The sequence below is a fragment of the Pristis pectinata genome, chromosome 16, assembly GCF_009764475.1.
Source record: "Pristis pectinata isolate sPriPec2 chromosome 16, sPriPec2.1.pri, whole genome shotgun sequence".
NCBI classification, from domain to species: Eukaryota; Metazoa; Chordata; class Chondrichthyes; order Rhinopristiformes; family Pristidae; genus Pristis; species Pristis pectinata.
This window is the reverse complement of record NC_067420.1, coordinates 23,471,039-23,494,001: the sequence shown is the minus strand read 5'-3', so window position 1 is coordinate 23,494,001 and position 22,963 is coordinate 23,471,039. Positions and strand designations below refer to the sequence as shown.

Here is a 22,963-nt window from a genome sequence, read left to right as displayed (position 1 = left end):
CAATGTGCCCTCCAGAGGTTTGACACCAGGCTGGACCATAGGCATCACACTCAAGGTGATGTCGTTCTTGACAGATCTTAATTTGCTGCTCTCTCGAAAATTGGGTCTTGGTGTTATAAGGTCACTTCTTATTTGAAAAATAAGCTGAGAGCTTTCATGAAAATGACACTGTTTTCTTAAAAGATAAGGAGGAATCTTCCCAATACCTCCTTCTGTATTATGAATTTTAGAACTCGGGTTAATATTAATGATAGAAATTGTAATGGGAAACAAAATTCAAGTTCATCAAACGTATTGAAGCAAAGCTACAACTCATAGAATCATGTATGTTACCAAAAGCACAAACGAAAACAATGAACCCAGAAAGCATTCTTGTGAAGATAGTTGCAAAATAAACCCAACCACTAGGTGCCGCCATTTCTCCCCCATTATGTATAGATTTCAAGCTTTTTAACTCAGGAAGAATATAAGGATGAAGGAGCCTTTTGCAGAGCCAGACTAGACTTGTTGATCTCCATTAACAGACAGCGGAAATAAATTAGGAGAGCCTTTCGCGGACAACGAAATTGTTTGGATCCTGGCAAAAAAAAATCTAACTGGATGATAAAACGTGTAGCTGCGGAGCTGATTGATGCCCATTTTTGCTCGGTGTTGCGGAGCCGTTTTCATCTCTAAGCAGCCCATGTTAATCCAATAGGATTTTACTCCAATACAGCAATAGGTTTTATATAAGGTTCGTAAAACAAATGATTCTTACATCATCTCCGGCTAATTTTAGGTTATGGACATAATCTCAGCGCGTGATGGGTTTAGAAAATATTACTGTAATCATTAGGGTAAGTAGCAGATGCGCATGTTGAAGATGTTGTCTATATCCACTGCGGTTAAAACGCTTTTTTTTAATGATCGCACTTGTATTAACAGAGGACTCACAGAGCTGACATTTGTTTTATTTATATGAACTCCGTGTCACATACCGTCGTAAGTCCAGTTGCGACCCAGTTGTAAAGATGATCAGTGTATTGGTGAATATAGTTGAACGTAAATTGAACAGATGCTACTTTTATTTAATTTTCAATCAGGAGAAATTTCTGAAAATGATTTTGCGTGGAGGTTTGGGAGTGGGGGTGGGTATACCTTTTTAGCAAATTGCGCCAAATTGTCTGTTGCACTCAGCAATCAAGCGGTAACTACCGGAGGCTCCATCAAAGGGGATGGCGGAGATTTGTTGTCATCAAGGGAACATTTACAGGGCGCCGGGGAGCACCAGGAAGCTTTGTCCCACGCATGTAGATTCACCACGAGGAAATCGCCGAATAATAAAGGAACTGGTTAAAACAGATCAAATATATATCTTTAAATGATCTCTTTGAAACTTCACTGGTATGAATACTTTGTTAATGTTGACGAATAAGCAGAATATAGGATATAAACTTAAAGGATGTGAAGGGACACACTCGGTGACGTTCTCTTCGACTCGGATTGAGAATAAATTAGTATTCAGGTTAAGCTTTGTGTACATTATTCTGGGTTTCAAAGTATTCGTCTGCAATGCTATATTTAAACGCAAATTGATCATTTAAAAATTACTTCCACACTTAACAGCACAATCAACCACCATGCTGAACAGCGAGTGCTGGCAATGTGACTCGCTGGAAGTGAAATTTATTCTGACAGGTCCTCTTTTCTTTCACCAATGAGCCATATTCAGTTTGCACAGTCGGGGATCTGGTGGCCCAACCTGGGCGAGCACCAGAACACTTTGCAAGACAAATAGCGTGAAAACCTCTTCACTCTAACGGTGCTTGGCAAACAAACGTTCCATTTGTTTTTTTTGTTGTTGGCGTTCTTTGGCTCGTTATACTCCGGCAATTTTGCATAACAGTGCATCTCTCACAAGGCTGGACTGATTACAATCACATCCGAAGCCGGGCATAGAGGGTGCACTGAAGGAAATGTTCAGTCTGTCGCACAGTTGAAGAGGGAAGGTCACATCTCCTTAAACTTGTACTACATCCCACTCGGCTTCTGGGCACTAGACGAATGGAGTATAAAACGATGGTTGTTAAGCAGGGGGAAATGTAAAATGGCAGGGAGGTCGATTAGGGAATGTGGAGAAACAGGCATCTGCTGCTTTAGCGTAAAAACTCATTGGTTACATTTGCCATCCGGGAGCAGATACGAACTTCACATTGGCTATTGACGGTGAAGCTGACCCCTCGCTGTGGTGAACGTTCTGCAGAAATGATTTCCATTCCCTGCAGGGGCAAAAGAAGGTGAAAACATTGCGGCTCCTTTAAAGAGCTGGCTGTCCTTTACTTCTTGACATACGTGGTTAGAGTTAGGAATTATTTAAAATGTGTGCAAATATTGGCGTTTAATATTTCAGCTGCTAGAGTCTAAAGAGAACTTTGACCGCTTACCGTCAGTGTTTATTGCATAAACAAGAATGGCCAATTCATCTTAAATGTGGTCACATTCGGAAACAAATATATATTGTGTGAAATTAAATAAAACTGCAGCCCCCGCCCGTTGGCGGTTAGAATGGTCACGATCGGGGAACATCGTGCAGTGTAGCATGCCGCCGCTGATTATTCCATTTCACACGTTATAGACACAGAACGCCGCTGGATGACTTGAAACACAATACAGCAAGTGGGTGGTTTGTGAATGGAAACCAAATTGCAACCAGTATGCCTAGGTCCGGCAGAATTTCGGGTTGATTCTAGATTTCCTGTTGGGAAATGCACAACGAAAGCTCGAATGTTTTTTTTCATTGTAATTAAAACACCATACAAGGTAAATGCACAAACAGAATTTTGATTACTGGGAAAATCAGCCTGCAACTTTCGTGATATGGTAGTGGATTAGGATGTTGCCATTTGTTGATGGAGATAAGTTTAAGAGTTGTGAGAGCTGAGAGGTGAGTGTCGTTCTCCTCGAGCTGTCAGTCACTGCGCTGCAGTTCAGCTCCGGCATGTGGACAGCGCTCACTGGCCTTCTGCACCAGCGCGCCTCTGGTCACTGCGAGCTCGCCTCCTCACAATGAAATCTGTCCCCTGAGCAGATTAATCAGCTATTACTGATGACTGGATAAGGCGCAGCGCCCGCACCTACTGACACTGCGTTAGAGATGCACTTGCTCCTTTTGTAGGTCAATTGAATCTGAGGAACAATTTGGATCCTGTCACCAAATACCTTTTTGTTTTTCTTTATTTTCCAGCTTCGAGAATGGGTGTAAAAGCGGCCAGATGAAAATCTTGCACTGAGATCTAACGGTCGGGTAGTTAATGTGAGATAAAATCCAATCTAGCAGAAGAAAACTGGAAAAATGCCCACGGGGATGAATAGAGGGGGATCTCGGTCCACCAGCTCCCTTCCTCCAGATCCGGTGGAGATCATCAGGAGCAAGGCTTGTTCCAGAAGGGTAAAACTCAACGTTGGGGGACTTGCACACGAAGTACTGTGGAGAACCTTAGACCGGTTACCCCGGACACGGCTGGGCAAACTCCGGGATTGCAATACTCACGAGTCCCTTATGGAGAGCTGTGATGATTATAACTTGGATGAGAACGAGTACTTTTTTGATCGTCACCCAGGAGCTTTTACATCTATTTTGAATTTTTACCGCACGGGCAAGTTGCATATGATGGAAGAGATGTGCGCTTTGTCCTTCAGTCAGGAACTTGACTACTGGGGGATAGACGAAATCTATCTGGAGTCCTGTTGCCAAGCCAGGTATCATCAGAAAAAGGAACAAATGAACGAGGAACTGAAGCGAGAAGCTGAAACCATGAGGGATAGAGAGGGAGAAGAGTTTGATAACACCTTCTGTGCAGAGAAAAGGAAGAAACTTTGGGACCTTTTAGAGAAGCCTAGCTCCTCGGTGGCCGCCAAGGTAATTCCAAAATGTATATTGTAATACAAGTTATAAACACAATTCAAATCTTCTAAAGCGGGAGGTATATGGGACTGGACGAGGATAACATTAGGATTATATTAACTCTAGTTTAACGGACAGTTCTTCCAGTATAATCTTATAAATAAAAGAAAGTGGGTAGTTGAGATACAAATTCTGTTTCCTGACGCACAAAAGTCACGGTAGGTATGACATTCGGCTCAATTTTAAAATTACGCAGCACTATTTTTAATCCAGGTAACTGCTTATTAGCAGAACTCTGTGAAATTTCTGGACTACCCTTGCTTGGTTATCAAACACCTGTCTTCTCCGTGTTCACCACTCCAGAGAACAGAAAGTTGACGAGTGGTAAAGGAGTGTTTATGCAGCTGAAATATAATATAAAAGTTAATTTTGCATTTTAAATGTTTTGTTAAATTATTTTCTGTGGGAAACCAAATCATGCATATAATGACTTTATATAAATGTTTTGTAGCACAAGTAGCTGTGCATTTTAATCAGATTGTTTTCACTGTCTTGGATGAAAGGACCTTGTTTGGATTGGTCCAAAGCTTCTTTGGTAACTCATGTCTACAAAGAAGTGTTACATAATTGCTGATGATATTGTTCAGAGAAGCGTCTTATTGCTGGGAAGAAACAGAAGTGTCTAATCCAACGTGTCAAAGCTTATCTTTGGCCTTGGACGTTTACATTTTTGATAATAAATGTCAAAGATGTTTTAGTGAGATTAGCTATAAACTGGTTAAATTGGCAATAGAAATGGTAAAGTAAACTGAGAAAATAGGTGATTCAATATGCATGTTAATCATGTCCTTTATTTGTAACTTTAACACTAATTCTTTGCAGTTTGTTGTGAAGAGCATTGTGCTCCTCGAAAGTCATGAGCAGCAGAAGGTGCAAGGGGATGCCATCTCCTGCAGCTTTCCTTCCCAGTCATAAACCATGCCAGCTTGGAAATACATCACTCTTCATTCACCGGTCAGGGGTCAAAATCCTGAAAATCCATATCCAACAACCCTTTGGGAGAACCTTCATCACATGCATTGCAGAACTCCAAGAAGTTAGGTCACCACTACCTTCTGTAGAACAATTACTGATGGGCAATAATACTGATCATGTCAGTGATGCCCAAACCTCATGAAAAAATGAAAAGGAATAAAATATTTAAATTAAGTCATAAATTTATTCAGTGACTTGTTCGAGCAAATAAATATATTTGCATATATTAATCCATCATGAGCATTAAGTACATCTCTGGATTAGGTGCTACCCAAACTTTCTAATGACTTTGAAATACCTAGAGTATGTAGCCATTGGTAAATCATAGATTGAGTTGCAACATAATATGTGTGCAGGTAAAGCCCAACATCTTTTCAAATAAATCAATAGACAATTCATTTCAGTGATCATTAATTTATAATGATTATAAATTAAGCCAGTGGTAACAGTAATTAATAAATGAAGTTGACGTTATTCCCTCTTGCATTTAATAACTACTTATAACAATAGGTTACCCCAATGCATACAAAACCAGGAAAGGATATGTTTAAACAAAGTAAAATTGAACAGAGAACCCAGAGTTTTAATTCAGTCCATTCAGTAGGCACTTATCATAGACCTTGATTAGTGTGAAGCAGTATTAAATTATATGTACTGACTGGTGTGAAAGATTAAGTTTGTTTTATAATTTACTACAAAAGATAAATGGAACAGCTTTATGGAAATGCTTGAAAATGCATTTACTCCTCTTCTGAGTTCTTTGATTAATCCTGTGAACAATTTTATGAATATATTAGCATGTAAATAGCTTTGACATTTTAGTTAGTACCCTAATCCCTTCATACCTATCAGCAAGTTTGTTGCAGGTCTGCATGTGGATGTAGAGGCATATCTTTCTGTATGTTTATCATTTTCCTTGTTTATACATATACACAACATCTTCTTTATTGATTTTTTTCTAACTTTACTTTGAATACTTCAGGGTATCATATTTAGCTCCAGTTCACCTAATATTGTACAAGTTCACTTGGTAAAATGGAACTGAAGGCTTTGTTGCACCTTTGAGGAAATGTATTTCCTTTGGAAATAAAACTTTGTGTGAGCATGGTCATAACATAGTAAAGGGCATCAACATTATGTAATTTCAAAGAAAATGGCACAAAATGTCAGGAGCAAAGTGGGCTTTTTTTTTAATCACAGAGATTTTGCACTTGGGTAGGAGAGGTTGAATGTTTTTATGACCTATTACACATGTATCAAAGGTCATGTTTGCTAAACAAATGTCTATCTCTAATTTATCCTTGATGTAGATTGATGTGAATTCTCTGTAATTTCACAGCCAGTACACAGCTTTGCCTGGAGATGCTCTTGTTCAGACCTTCCGGCTGTTTAGAGTAATGCTCTGCTTATTTTTCTGCTAGTTTATCTAATAAGATTTTAACAGAAAATAATCACAAAATAAATTAATAATAACAATTAAAATATAGATATAGAAAATAAATAACTATTTATAACTGGGAATTGATTAAACATTTCAAATTAAGTTTTAACCTCTGAAAAGTTGGTATGATATATCAGTGCCATCCTAAGTGTCAAGTTTAAAGGTTAAAAATACCTTCAACATGAGATAATGTAAATTTGAAATCTATTAGCATCATGGTCAATATTGAGAGTAATCCTCGGTGGAGTTAAATGAGTTGATGTTCAGAGAACAGTGGCAAAAGAAATAGGCCACCAGAGCTTCTAAAGTGTAGGAAGTGTTGCAAAGGAAATTTTGGGATGTTAACACAATATCAACATTTTGCAGAGTGTACTGTTTGTGGTGTGGTTCAGTCCCCACTCTGTTCATACTGAGCAATGCTGAATATTGTTTCTCAGTGATGGCTTGATAATTACAGGGAGGAAGGAGAAATGAAAGCGATAATCATGGCAGCAGAAGCACCATGTGATTCCTTTAGTGTCTAACTATGGGGATCCTGATGGTACTCTGAAACATGGCCTGCCCCCATTTCTTTGGCAGCAGATTTGTTCTAACCATGAAATCTAGAGACAGGGAAATTAGCAGTTGAAAAGCATGGAAGATTTAGTTCATGCTGTTATCAAGGGAGAAAATTTGCCTTGTGTTAAATACTTTAATGGAATTGAAGTGTAGTGATAGTTATGGTATCAGCTAACACTTCTATACATGTCTAGTGTGAGTGACCACTGATGAATTCCCTATAACCTGCCAAGATTTTTATTTGCATTCAGTGATTACGAATATGAGAGATGCATTGTTTAAGTGGAAACAAAAATAAATGTTCAAAAGCAGTGAATATATATTAGCAATTTTCATTTTTGTTGATAATATTCTATCTTTATTTCTTGTTCTTGAATATATCTGGCAGACTATCTAAATCAATAGAATACACCTTAGCCTTTAGTTGGAAGGTTTTGTCAAACAGTAGTATAAAACTAATTTCCAGTGCTTCAGTTGTCTTCCTTGGACAATATTTATCCTTCAACCAGTATCACACAAAATAGATTCATTGACCGTTCATTTCATTTCTCCTTGTGACATTCTTTTGCTCAAATTATCCGTCAGAGGGTCTCACACAACAGTGATGATCCTGCAACAAAAGGGCAGGCATGAAAATGTTTCTTAGAAATATAATGAGACAGCTTATAAATAGATTTACTTTTCTTTCAACTTATTTATTATTTCTGATTTGATTAATGTTCCATAGAGTTCTGAAGGCTTTCCCTATTCTATGTGTTTTGTATGTAACAACTGCACGCAATTCTATTAGGTTTGCCATCACACCCAGTTAGGTTACTAATATTGTCACAATGAAATAATGGACAACTTGAGGAAGAGACATAGCTCAGTTGGATTTAACAAATTGCTAAATAATGGATCATGTACATTCATAATATATGTAAATATTTGGCATACCTAGTTATTATCATTTTAGGAATTGTTTTTCTACTATAGCCATGATCTAATAAAAATGAAATGGTATTGTAAAACTTACAGACTTTTATAAAAAAAATAAGTATATGGGATTCACTTGTGTTGATTAGAGACTAAAACCATTCAATCTGCATTATATTCATCAGAATTTACTTCAGTGATGTCAAAAAAATCATGTGACAATATAATATTTTTTCTTTATTCTGGGAGCAACCAGATAATTTATCAGGCTGCACTTCATATTGATGTTTCCTGAAATATGTGATTGATCATTCCTAACATAATCGAATAATAAATTACTTGTGCTTGCTGACAGGTTTCCCAAAAGTTCAAAGCAAATTTGACCAAAGTGGAATGGTTCTTGCAATTATGTGAATTGAATTGCTCTTCTGTATGATAGATCACCAGCAAGTTATCAACAAAGCGCACACTTTCACCAGCATTATGGCCATCCTATTTGAAGTTGCCATGTGTTCCCAAAGCAACAACCTAATACATTCTGTGCATTAGGCTGATTTATTTAATAGTTTGTTACAGCTGGTTATTTGGTAACAAGAAGCATGTGTTTTTTTAGTGCAGGGAGAAAATGAAATCACTGGGTGACATGGTATTGAGTATATGACATATTATTGAAGAAATCCTCTGATACTGCAAGATATATATTGAAAAGAACCACTGTTTAATCATCGATTTGGTTCTTTTCGATATATGCAATATCATAGGTTTTCTTTGATAACATATCATTCACGCAATACTATGTGACACCACCTTTACAGTGATATTGATTATTAATAGTACAAATTATAGGTGCATCCTCAGTAAACACTCCTTTGTAACTTCAATGATTAGTCCATCATACTTCTTAAGAGTGCATATATTGTTTGTATTCTGTGTGACTTTGTGGAATTCAGTGTACATAGTAACAGTATATGTAAATTTAGTATGTATTAGAATTTTGGCGAAACTTCCCATTTCCATTGATATTCTGGGATCTCTATTATTGGGACGTTGTGTGAGATGATGGAGGCAACTATCAAGGGAATAGAACTAACAACTTTATCGCCTGGACAGACCAAGATATGTTACATACTTTTCAATTTGTTTGTAGCATGCTAACATTATGATACTATAATAACATTATTGAGAGTAATTAACAGCTATATACAAATGCTTCAAAAGTAATTTTCCTTCTATCATGTCTTTGATGATCATTTAACTAGTTATTTTTGTCATTTACTTAAGGTAACATAACAGAATTTAAAATAAGCAACGGTCAGCTTTGCATGTCGTGATTATAATTTTTTGCATTGTCTTATATTCAGCAGAGCCTTTTATTAGAACTATTAATGTTGTTAAGTGCAATGTACCACAGGATCTGGCAGTTTGTTAGCCCCTTCACTTAAATGTACTTAAGATCTGAGACTATATTTGATTTACTACAACCTTTGACTTCAATGGATGAAGAAAGCAAAGGAATGGATGTATCACTTTTGAAGGTACAAGTTATATTGGGGAATTATTCCCTGGGTGCCTGATGCTATCAAATATCTAATCCAAATGGTCATTCTTAGTGAATGACCTAAACAGAAAATTGACTGTTAGGATTTAAATGAATGAATCCTGTCCACGATCATGTGTTTCCCAGTTATGGTATTAACTAACCTTTCAAATGGCAATCCCAAATCATTCACCCATCTCTAATTCAAAAAAAAGTCAATTAGTACTGTTTATTATCCTTTCCAGTTGATTTACTTTGTCCTGCACAGATTAGGAATCAAAAGTAGAGCTATCTAAACTCTCTAGATAAGACCCATGCTGCCTTTCCCAATTGAACACAGCTGGTGGTTTTCAAGTCACGGTATATTCAGCTATTGAATCAAGTGATTTTCCTAAATACTGCATTTCCACTTTATGGCTAATTTTAGCCAAGTGACAATACCTGGAAACATTTATCGAGTTGATAGCAGTCTTATTCATTTGTCGTTTTTTGTATTCTGTTTTGTTTGGCTCTTGGAAATTGTTACACATAAGTACTGACCCTAAGAATGGCTTATTATTATCTATATTGTTAATTGGTTCTAGTGAGAAGATCCTTGATGTTGGAAAATGATGTTGAAAAAGTATACATATAAAACCATGGATCAAATTAATAAACATCACTTTTAAGATTAATTGAACAAAATTAAGGCAAACCATATTATATGATTTTTGTTTATTCTGCGCTTGCACACTTTCTTTCTCTTGCTCCATACAAGATCATTCTGTTTACAGTTAGATGGTTGTGTTTGTGACTGAAGACCTTTAGCTAAATCCAAGCCCATATATTCTAAGTATAATTAATCGTCACAAGCATTACCAGGCAAGCTGCCCAAATTTGGCTGCTCTTAATAAATCCAAGTGACAAAATATAACACCTATCTCATACCAGGTACGCATCTGGCAACTTCTGTTCAGATTAGGCTGCTCATTGGAGTGCGTATAATGTTATTCATGCAGTGTGGCCATTAAGCAGTGAAACAAATTAGAGTTGTGTATATAGTTATATAGCTTGGCATGTAAACAATTCCATCTGCCACTAACAAAAGCTATTTTTAATGGATGGAAATTAGTCTCAAAATTTTAGAAACATGATATAAATATTTCTCCTAACTATGTCAAGACTAGTTTATTCCTAATCCTTAGTCATGATATTCCTAGCCATGATATCCACAGAATCTCCCGTAAGGGTAAGAGGCAAAGATAGTAATTTTAGGGAACCCTAGTTAACAGAGGATATTGAACGTTTGATAAGGGAAAAGAAAGAAGCTATGTCAGGTGTAGGAAATTGGCATTAAGGTTTATAGGGTATGTAGGTAAGAATTTATGAAATGAGGAGGGCAGAAAGGGGCCACAAAATGACCTTATCAAGTAGGATTAAGGACAATCCTAAAACCTATTATAAGTATATTAGAAGCAAGAAGGTAACCAAGGAAAGATTAGGTCCCCTCATGAACCAAAGGGGTAATCTATGTTTGGAGCCAGGGTATATGAGCAGGGTCCTAAATAGTGTTCACCAAGGGGAAGGATATTGATATGGTAGAGTTAAGGGAAGGATACACTGGTTTCAGAAGCATGCCTTTATCATGCAGGAGGACAAGTTAGAAATATTGGTGCACATCAGGGTGGATAAATCCCCAGGGCCCAATAGGTCCTATCCCAGGATGGAGGAGATTGCTTGGGTTCTGACAGAAATGTTTGCATCTGTGTTAGCCACAAGTGAGGGACCAGAAAACTGGAGGATAGTGAATGTTGACCCCATGTTCAAATAAGGCAGTAAGGATAAGCCTGGAAACTGCAGACCTATAAGCCTTAAACCAAGCGTAGGGAAGTTGTTGGAGAAAATTCTGAGGAGCAGGATTTATGTTCATGTGGAAAGGCAGGAACTGATTAGAAAGAGTCATCATTGCTTTGTGCAGGGACATCTTGTCTCACAAATCTGTTTGCATTTTTTTGAGAAGGTAACTAAGAAAATTGATGAAGGCAGAGTAGTAAACATTACTTACATAGACTTTAGTAAGGCTTTTGACAAGGTCCAGAATGATCCAAGGCATGTTGGCAAACTGGATCAAAAATTGGCTTGTGAGAGAAAGCAAAGGGTAGTGGTGGATGGGTACTTATCTGACTGGAAGTCCGTGGTAAATGATGTACCGCAGGGATCGGTGCAGGGTTTGTAAATGACTTGGATGAAAATGTAGGTAGTCTGATTAGTAAGATTACAGATGACATGAAAATTGGTGGAGTTGTGAAGAAGGTTGTCTCAGGATAGAGCAGGACATAGATCAGCTGGAAATTTGGGTGGAGCAGCAGCAGATGGGATTTAATCTGGACAAGTGTGAGGTAATGCACTCTGGGAAGTCAAATTCTGGTAATTGGCAGGGACTTTAGGATTGGATCTTGGGTGCGAATTTATAGCTTCCTGAAAATGGTGAAAATGGCATTTGGGATGTTTGCCTTCATATGCTGAGGCACTGAGTTCAAGAGTTGGGATGTCATGTTGCAGCTGTACAAAGCACTGATGAGACTGCACTTGGAGTATTGAGTATAGTCCTGGTCACTACACTACAAGAAAGATATGGCAGGAATAAAGAGAGTACGGAATAAATTCACCAGACTGTTGCCTGGAATGGAGGGCTATAGTTATGAGGAGTCTGGAATTATTCTCACTTGAAAGTAGGAGGCTGAGGGGTGGCCTAATAGAGGTTTATAAAGTTATGAGTGGCATGGATAGTATAGATAGTCAGAGTCTTTTTTTTCCTGGGCAGGGAAGTCCTGAACTAAAGGGAACAGGTTTAAGGTGAGAGGGGAGAAATTTAAAGGAAATTTGAGGGGCACATTTTTCACACAGAAAGTGGTGGTTATCTGAAACGAGCTGTCGGAGGAGGTGGCAGAGGCAGATATAATTACAACGCTTAAAAGGCATTCGGACTGGTACTTAGGAAAGGCGCAGAGAGATGCAGGCCCAATATAAGAAAATGTGATTAGCATAGATAAGCATCACAGTCGGAATGGGCCAATTTCTGTGCTGTATGATTCCATGATAAGTTACTGAAGGGTTTATTTACCTGTATGAACATATAATGACCACGTATATATTTGTGGTATTTATGTTGTCCTTCAGAGTAGTGCTACTTAATCAATAGATCACATACAAGATACTTTTGATAAGATAAGATACCTTTATTAGTCACATGTAAATCAAAACACACGGTGAAATACATCTTTTGCAAAGAGTGTTCTGGGGGCAGCCCGCAAGTGTCGCCATGCTTCCGGCGCCAACATAGCATGCTCACAACTTCCTAACCCGTATGTCTTTGGAGTGTGGGAGGAAACCGGAGCACCCAGAGGAAACCCATGCATACACAGGGAGAACATACAAACTGCTTACAGACAGCAGCCGGAATTGAACCTGGGTTGCTGGCACTGTAATAGCGTTAGACTAACCACTACACTACCATGCCTGTTTTTATATGGATATTTGGAAAAAATAATTATTATTTAAATACTAATCTTAACTCTAAACTTCATGTTCATCTCTGCAGTTGTGGCTGTCAGATATCCACCAGCTTCATTGTTAGGAAAGCAATTACATGCAGTGATGTACTGTATATGCAGTGATGTACTGTATTATATGCACTGATATACAGTAACTGGAGCGAGACTGAATTTTAACTTCCCAGCAAGCTGAAAGTGGCAAAAGTAGGTGGAGACGGAGTTGGCAGTGGGCTGTCAGAGGACTTAAGGCCATCCAAGCTCTGCTCAGCTAGATGCAAATTGTGAGGGGGTTAACAAACACATTTTGAGGGTGGTCAACAAGCAACATACTACAGTAGCACTTTTGGTCCTCAGCCCAAAACATCGACTGTTCCCTTCCCTCCATAGATTCTGCCTGACCCGTTGAGTTCCTCCAGCTTTTTGTGCATTGCTCCAGATTTCCAGCATTTGCAGTCTCTTGTGTCTCCAGCAAAATATATGTGATGTCCCAGTCACGCTGTGTTTGGAACATGAGAGATATGATGTCTTAAGCCTCTGTGATAATGTATACATCCATTGTACAAAGCTTTAAATGGTGCAATCACACAAGCACAGGCCCATAACTATGATTTGCATCTGCTGAATGCCACCTTTAATAGTCTGGCAGTTATCCTAGACTTGGCTGTTCAATGCACTACTGATTGGCAGCAAAGTGTTCAGCAGCTCATTGATCACAGGGACAAGCAAGTGGGATGAAAGGCCCAATGGTGACAATGAAATGGGAACTGGGTCTCTGATCATAGTGCTTGCACTTATTGCGCATTACTACCTACTACTCCAGTCAGAACCTGCACTGCCTGATGCCCTGCTGTAGGAGGTTGTGTCTAACCAGGTACAGATGGAACATTCTATGGCAGGACTCTCATGGGTTACAAAATACAGAGAACATCTGTCAAAAGCATCTCGGTTGTCAAAGATTAGCCATTAAGTCCAGCAGGCAGCATGTCTTGAAGCTGTATTAAATGTCTGCCAGCATCTGATGCAATACCCAAAGGCGCCTCTGTCCTCATTTTTGAAGGACTATGTCAATCACCCAAAGAAATGCAGCATTTTTATTACAGAAAATATATCTTTTTGGGATCCAGCAACAGAATCAAATGCTGGTAAATTAACAGCACAAGATGAATCAAACATTTAATGACAAACAAATCGGAGATCCTTAAAGCTACTTTTGAAACCTCAGGGTCTGTAGTCTCTTCAGACCAACACTAAGAACACTAAGTGGTCATGGTGGTGGTGGTTCTGAGCACAGTCTTGTTGAGATGCTGACTGATTTTTTTTGTGCTGCCAATATTTGGATATTGCTCAGTTGTCAGATTTTTAAATGTGTAGCTCATTTTCTGACAGGATTTATGATGAATATTCTTTATTGTGCAAATTAAGAATCTATAAACGTTATCTGCTTCTTACTTCCTTACCATCATTCCAAGAAATTGATTTAAAAATGGACCCTTTCCAGATGTAAATGATTTCATTTGAAATTACATTATCACTGTGTTCAAATATTATTATAAATCTTTCAATTACTTTTTGGTTGAATTACATCTCCAATATTTGGTTTTGGTTTGTTTTCTTGGGATTGAGTGAGGACGAGTGTTTATTTTGTTTCCTTTGCTTGTCACCTGCAAATTATTAAATCCTCTTTGTTGCCCCCACCATAAAACATGCATCTAGTTTTATAGTAAATGTCATATTAAAGATTTTTTATTGAACACTAAGATCACAATTTCTTGGGAACACCTTTAAATATCAGTTCACACAATCATAAAAACATATGTGGAAAATTAAATCAGTTAATCTTTTGTTTACAATTTTTAAATAATATGATTTGGATATTCAACACAAAGTAAGCCAATGGTTTAGAATTAGTAGTTCATGGAAAATGATGGCTACTTTTTCTCGCTTCAGCAAGGTTGAAGGTGACTTGCTTCCACTGCAGTACTGTGGGTTCTGAGGTGATGAGACCAGTGTGGACTCCACAGACAGCCACAAGTGGGGCAGGTAGTGCTTAATGGGGCAGGCAAATGGTAGCTTCAGGAAGCGGTGTCGCCCTTCCACTCATTATGGTGGGCAATTGTGTGCTCCTGGTGGATGGACTCTAGGTGCTCAGTGCCATCCCAAATGCTCTTCTCCATTTTGTACAGTCATGAGCTTTGAGTCAGTGAGTATATTCCCTTTTTTCATACAGCCTTGAGAATATACCTCAATCATTTAATCTGCGTGTTAATCTCTTGCTATGATAGAGCTTGGAACAAAAGTGTCTATTTCAGGGATCTAATGTGGGACACGCAAACAAAGTGACCTGCCTATCAAAGCTGACTGCGTGTAATTAGGGCCTTAGAGCGTGGGTTTGGCAGTGGAGGATGCTGATGTTAGTTGTTTTGCAGAGAGGGAGATAGTACTATCTCTCCAATGCTTTGAAGAACCTGCTGTAGGTAGTTCATGATTCAAGAGTGTACATGAGGGCATGATCTTTGTGCCATGTTTGAAATTTTGACTTCCAAATACCATTTTCCTGAGACAGTAAAAAGTTGTGTTGTTGCAGCATTGATGTTTGACTTCACTGAAAGATGGCTCCTGAGACAGGGAGACAATTCATATTTTCAGATTTTGTCATGGACCATTGTTGTTGAAGGTGGTGTTGTACAGCAGGGACCATATTTTACAGATGCTAAGTGTAAGGCCCATTCTCTGGAATGTCTCAGTGAATGAGTCAATGATGACTTGGAGCTTGGTCTCCAAATGTGTGCATACACTAGCATTGTTTGTAACTGCAGCTCAATATAAAGTTGGGATGGCCTTGGCCTTGCAAGAGTATGCAAGAGTGAACAATTTCCAACTTATCCCATGGCTTTATTTTACTCCAGCGAGAAACTCATTGGAGATGAGGTGCAACATTGCAGTAAGAAAATTTGAGAGAAGTGTTGTGGCTTTGATGCAGTCTTGCACTGAGATTGGGTCTGTTGTGGACCAGTTGGTTAGGATCATGCTTTACATAGCATCATGTAACAGACATGAGATGGAGATGACATGCAATTTAAGTAGGATGCTTTACCATTCCTCTTGAATGACATTATCAAAAGGCCTTTATGAAGTCAAAAAAGGCCAGGTAAGGTGGCTGGTGTTGCTCCCTGTCCATTGTGCCTCCAGATAGACAGAATCCACACTGTGATTTGGGAGCAGCTCTTCAGTCACTATTAGGAGGTCTTTGAGGAGGACCTTTGCAATAACTTTCCCTGTGCCAGACAGCAGCAAAGCCCTCCTGGAGTAATCACTCCTTTCTTGAAAACAACTTTGACTTGCAGATCTCAAACTGCATTAAATAAGGGAATACATGGAAATAACTTGCATTTATTAGTTAGCCATTCATCAACTGATGATCATTGATAACTTATGAGACAATAATGTGAAACCATAATTACCTTACTTCCATTGCAGTCATTTAACAAGAGGACTTAATTCTTATTTCATTCCCAGTCCCGCAAATGTTGCAGGATGCACCAGTAGTACACCATCTTTTTTCAGGAAGGGCCAGGTTGCCAATCTGAATCACTTCTTCAGGGTCATGAATGAAGCACATTTGTTTAAAACCACCTATAACCATATCTTGATATATTTAGTAAAATGTATGAAGATATAACCACCAAATTTTATTAACACCCTAATTTCTGTTAACATTTTAATGAAGCAAGAACAACTGCTAATTATTTCCTTATTTAAAATGCAGGTGTTACAGATGTTGGGCAGCAGAATTTGACTGTCCCCTCCCAGGCCTGAAGACACAATAACAGACTGATTTTATGATCCAACCAGCATCCCAGTGGGCCAGGTTATCCTTGGCCTGGCTCATTGCTGATGGTCATTTCCCAGGGGCCGTAGTCAGAGGCATCACTACTTCCAATTTATCATCTGTAATCTCATTGTGCTTTATAAAATTTGTTGAGACCAAGAAGAGAAAAGGCATGCTTGTAAATGAATATGCAGCTAACAAGACAAGATAATTTCATGGGTGCTTTTTGTAGTCTTGGAAACTTCAGAATCAAGGCAATAGAAGAGATTGAGAAGGCTTCTCTTACAATGCCTGAAGCAATTGAGTTGGAAAATTGCAGGTTGTTAAACTCAAGTTCAGTTCTGCGAAAACTAAAAGTGGGCTTATGAAAAACTTCAGTTTACCTTTCTCGCTTCAAAATTTTGAGAATAGCAACTCAGCCCTGATTACCCTGAGTACTGACATCTTTGCATAGGACTCTGGATCATCACCATGGGTGGGAACCCCAGCTGGCTGGTAGGAAAGTGGGAAAGGTCATCTTTCTGCAGCTCTGTGCAGAACTGCTTCAGTTTAGTCTGAAATCATGTGATTTAGCTGACAATGTCAGACATGTTGATCCTTTTCCCTGAACCTGAACAAGCAGGACATTAGGAAAGATTGCAAAGGCACTGAGCATCCTCCAAGGGAGTCTTGTGGGAGGGGAAAGCCACTTCCTCCCGCAATATGACCATAAACCATTTTAACCCTGCTGAACCATTTCAGCTCTGAATGATAAATTATATCACCACACTCCCTACCAAATTTTTAGTAATATTTTTAAAATTAATCATTGTTGTTTGCAAGATTTTATGATGCTGACTGTGGAGATAACATTCATCATGTGTTTAAAACACAGATCTTTCAGCATGAATTTTACTGCTGTATAATAAAGTGATTAACATAAGAACATAAGAAATAGGAGCAGGTGTAAGCCATCTAGCCCGTTGAGCCTGCTCCACCATTCAATAAGATCATGGCTGATCTGGCCGTGGACTCAGATCCACCTACCTGCCTTTTCCCCATAAACCTTAATTGCCCTACTTTGCAAAAATCTATCCAACTGTGTCTTAAATATATTTAATGAAGTAGCCTCTACTGCTTCCCTGGGCAAAGAATTCCACATATTCGCTACTCTCTAGGAAAAGCAGTTCCTCCTCATCTCCATCCTAAGTCTATTCCCCCAAATCTTGAGGCTATGTCCCCTAGTTCTAGTCTCACCTACCAGTGGAAACAACCTTCCTGCCTCTATCTTATCTATCCCTTTCATAATTTTATATATTTCTATAAGATTCCCTCACATTCTTCTGAATTCCAGAGAACATAGTCCCAGGTGACTCAATCTCTCCTCACAGGCTAACCTGCTCATCTCCGGAATCAACCTGGTGAACCTCCTCTGCACTGCCTCCAAAGCCAGTATATCTTTTCTCAAGTAAGGAGACCAGAACTGCACGCAGTACTCCAGGTGCAGCCTCACTAGAACCCTGTACAGTTGCAGCATAACCTCCCTGCTCTTGAATTCAATCCCTGTAGCAGTGAAGGCCAACATTCCATTTGCCTTCCTGATAAACTGTTGCACCTACAAACCAACCTCTTGTGATTCATGCACGAGCGCTCCCAAGTCCCTCTGCACAACAGCATGCTGCAATCTTTCACCTTTTAAATAATAATCTGATCTTCTATTTTTCCTTCCAAAATGGATGGCCTCACATTTACCAACATTGTACTCCATCTGCCAGACCCTTGCCCACTCACTTAACCTATCTGTATCTCTCTGCAGATTCTCTGCATCCTCAGCACAATTTGCTTTTCCACTCAATTTAGTGTCATCAGCAAACGTAGATACACTACACTCTGTCCCCTCTTCCAAATCGTTAATGTATATCATGAACATTTGTGGGCCCAGCACCGACCCCTGCGGCACCCCACTCACCACTGATCACCAACCAGAGAAACACCTATTTATCCCAACTCTCTGCCTTCTGTTGGTTAACCAATCCTCTATCCATGCTAATACATTACCCCCAACTCCATGCGTCCTTATCTTATGGATAAGTCTTTAATGCAGCACCTTATCAAATGGCTTCCGGAAATCCAGGTATACAATATCCAACTGTTCCCCTCTATCCACTGCGCTGATTATATCCTCAAAGAACTCCAGTAAGTTTGTCAAACAGGACCTGCCCTTCCTGATTCTGGATGAGCTGCAGCTCTAAATCACCCAGATGCAGCCTGAGATGTGTTATTGTTTTATCATGTTCTGATTGAGCACTGTCGAAATGCCAAACAGCATTTTCCATTAAAAATCCAAAGTCCCATTTTTATCCCAAACATTGATTAGCAAGTCCATGCCTGTCATTCTCCATGATGTGATTCCATTCCCTCTAATTCATTGTAAATGTCAAGTTCATTTGTCACAGACCAGAAAAATACTGCCACCTGAACAATGTTGGAACTCCCAGTAGTTTAGTCAGCTGCCAGGGGAAAATCCATAAACTTAACATTACATCTTTAAACTAACTTAAAATGTTGCACTAATTCATGCCGATTGATAGCTGTCAGTTCCACAGGGAACTAGTGCCCAACAGCCCATCGTAGCTCAGCGTGTCTCAGACTGCCGCATATTCATGGCGCGAGGCAGAAGTCCCAGGGGAGCCTGAGGTCACATACTGGTGTTGGCCTCACCATTGAGCTGAGCAATGATGTACTTACATGCAAAGGAAAAGCTCTGGACACACTTTGCATCCAGCCACTTGGCTCCACAAGAAGACAGGCAGACAGTAACCATGAATTCTTTGTTATCCAAAGTTGTTGAATTTGATATTGAGTCCACTATGTGCCCAGATGAAAATTGAGGTACAGTTCCTCAAGCTTTCTTTGGACCTTGTTATGACAGCGCAGGAGGCACAGAGGTCAGAGTGAGAGTGGAATGTGGGAAAATAAAGTGGCAGGCAACTCAGGGTCATTCCTGTGGGCTGGACACAGATACTCTGTAAAGTGGTCCCCCAATCCACATTTGATTTTTCCAATGTGCAGCTTACTACATTGTGGGCACTGAATGCAGGACACTAAACTGGATGATGGAAAGGGAAGAGGCGAAGGGGCAAGTGTGGCAACTCCTGCAAAGTACTGTGAGAAGGGGAGTTGTTGGTGGAGAGGGAAGAGCAGAGCATTGAGTTATTAAGGGAATGATCCCTTCAGAATGCTGGAAGGGGAGGGGAAGGGAAAGATATCTCTGATGGTGGAATAGAATCATAGAGTCATACAGCAAAGAGACAGGCCTTTTGGCCCTCCGAGTCTACATCATTCTTCAAGCACCCATTTATAGTAATCCTATTTAATCCACCCCGCAATCCCATTAACATTCCTCGCGTTCTACCATTCATCTACACACTAGTGACAATTTACAATGACCTATTAATCTACTACATCTTTTATACATGGGAGAAAGCCAAAACACCAAAGGGAAACACATGCAGTCATAGGGAGAACATGCATACTCCCCACAGACAACATTGAAGGTTGGGATTGAACCCAGGTTGCTGAAGCTGTGAGGCGGCAGCTCTTTTCTCTGTCCTGCTATGACGCCCTATCTCATTGAAGGTGACAGAAATTGCTCGGGATGATCTGTTGAATGCTGGCGTTGGTGAGGTGGAAAGAGTGGATCAGGAATACTGTATACTTGCTCTTTTCAGGAAAGGGGCTGAAAGCAGACGTGCAAGAACCAGATGAGATGCAGTCAAGGACTCTGTCAACTATGATCAAGGGGGAGCCATTGTTCAGGAAGAAGGAAGATATCTCAGAGGCACCTGTGTGGAAAGTCTCTACATTGGAGCAAGTATGAAGCAGCTGGAGAAACTGGGGGGAATAGAATGGAGTCTTTACAGGAGATAGGATGGGAGGAAGTATGGTTAGGGTAGCTGCGAGAGTCTGTAGACTGGTAATTGATGTTTGGCCCTGACCTATCCCCTGAGATCGAGACAGAGTGATCCGGAAAGGGAAAGAAAGAATCAGAGTTGGATGATGTGTAGGTGAGAGCAGGGTAGAAATTGGCAGCAAAATTAATGCAGCAATACAGTCATCAACGTGCCATAAAAAGAGCTGAGGGAAAGCCCAAGTAGGTCAAAAACAAAGACATCCACATATCCAACAAAGAAATGTGTATTCCCATTCTGGAGAAAGTGAGCAGAGTTGAAGGACAAGTTGTTCAGTCTGCAAATTCCCACCCTGTTCTTTTGAAGGAGGCCTCTGATTCTGTGGAGAAAGGTAGCTTCAGGTAAGTGTTGGACTTATTTTACTTCATTTTAATGTTTTAAATTAGTTTTATATTTTGTAACTTTTTTATCTTATTCAGTAATTGATACCTATTTGAATAGATCTTAAATGTCTCTGACTCTCAGAGAAATTTAAAAATAATACTGAAGCTGTCAAAGGCTGTCAGGCAAAGTGGGATAGGACCTCAGGACACTTCATCTGAAGTCTATTCACTGTGTGATGCCGGCTCTGCCTCACAGAAACCCTGTCAGGTGCAGAGGGTAAGTCTAGATGGGTAGGAACTGTGGCAAGTCTGGGCTGCAGGCCAAGACCAAGATACTCCAAACCATCACTTTCCAGAAATGGCATTCAAATAATTTATACTAATTATTTCCAAAATAAACGCCTTCATCAGATACAAATTTCTGCATGCTGTTAACAAGCAGTCTTTTGCAAAACCTTCATCAGCAGAAGACCAAGGTACCTTGACAATTAATGAAATAATTTTGTAGATTTTCTTTGTGGCAGTTTCAGCTTCCTTCTCTACTTCCCAGAAGATGTTTTGCTGGGCAGGTAACAGTTGTGTAAAACCCATTTACGCAGTTCTTCTGTGAACTCTGAAATTAGAATGTTTTGCATTGTATTACGTCTTCAAGTCCTTTGGTACGACAACTGATCCCTTAAATGCTACTCTCTTCCACATAGCAGTGTTTTTGGATCCAACCACCAGGACCTTTTGACACTCAATATCAAATTTTGGCACCTTTATCACTCCGTCATTCTATCCCGTACATATTCTCCTCACATTCGTTGCAGATCTCAATTTCTCCAGTGCTCCCTTGCTCACTGTCTGCAACATTCCCTTTCTCCCTGCTGATTGCATTGACACCAGCACTTTATTCACTCCACATCAGCCTTACTGCGTCTCACCCACCTTGCTGTTCCTGATGCTCCTTCCCTTCTTACCGTCTCCCGTGCTACATCTTCTTTCAGTATTCCTTCGCTTCTTGCCGGTGCCGATGTTTGATTCTGTCCTTGCTGATCGCACCAGCTCTGCTGCTCATTTGCAATTTGCCATCTGCCTCAGTAGTCCCTCCTCATGGACCTTGTCTCATAAGTAAATAATGGCAGAACTGCCAACATTTCCCAGCAAGTTCTGGCCCATTGTGAACTCAATTAATAATTGCAAATTCCCTTCAATTGATCAAGCTAAATTGAACTGGATAGTTTCAAAGCTATTTGCAATAAACAATAAGGAAACAGGGGGCTAGATCAAAGGTGTCACAAATTACAATGTTCTTCATTTATGTCAATTGTATTTTTTTGCATGATTAGCAGTCACTCAGCACCTAATGTTTATTCAGTGAGGTTGTCAGCTTTGTATTTTGTATTGTAACTGCTATATTTACACAAAGTTTGGTCAAGCAAGCCTGCCTTTGTACTTGCAGTTTTGTCCTAAAGCTGCTGAGAAAAAGCACAATGTAAATCACAGAAAGGTCTTTTGTGGAAAATGGACAGATTTATTGTTGTGTGACTTAACATCATAACCTCACTGTGAAAGTGATGGATGACAGAGCCCCCATTGTCCAGTAAAGGCTGACTTCCATTCTGACAAGAACAATTTAACTGAAAATATTTTTATGAATGAAGACAGTGACTTTGATGCAGATAGTTACAAATACATTTGATGTAGATTTTTACAAGTTTGATCCAAGAATGTTCTCAGCCAAGAATGCCAAGTTTATATGAACCATCTGGTACTTTTTGAATAACCTCATTGTTTAAGCCATTTAAAAAAGTCAGGAATGTATTGCATTCCATGTTATTAAGAAATAAGAATAGCTTAGAAAGTTGACTTTTTTTTCTCTAATCTTCACTTTGGCCTGGACTTTCCTCCAAAGAAACAGTCCTGAAGTTAGGCCAGAACCTGCCCTCAATGTTGCATTTATTTTGCCATGTACAT

The 22,963-nt window shown here is 39.4% G+C and overlaps 1 protein-coding gene across 1 annotated transcript in view; it reads left to right on the top strand.

The window, feature by feature from the left end:
• Nucleotides 1-515: 515 nt before the first annotated feature.
• The window catches only part of kcnb1 (potassium voltage-gated channel, Shab-related subfamily, member 1), a 216,863-nt gene continuing 194,415 nt past the window's right edge, over nt 516-22,963 (top strand). The window contains exons 1-2 of the mRNA XM_052031670.1: nt 516-733; nt 3,224-3,898. Of these exons, the coding sequence (XP_051887630.1) occupies nt 3,332-3,898 (567 nt within the window). The 5' untranslated portion in view covers nt 516-733; nt 3,224-3,331. The remainder of the gene's footprint in view (nt 734-3,223; nt 3,899-22,963) is intronic.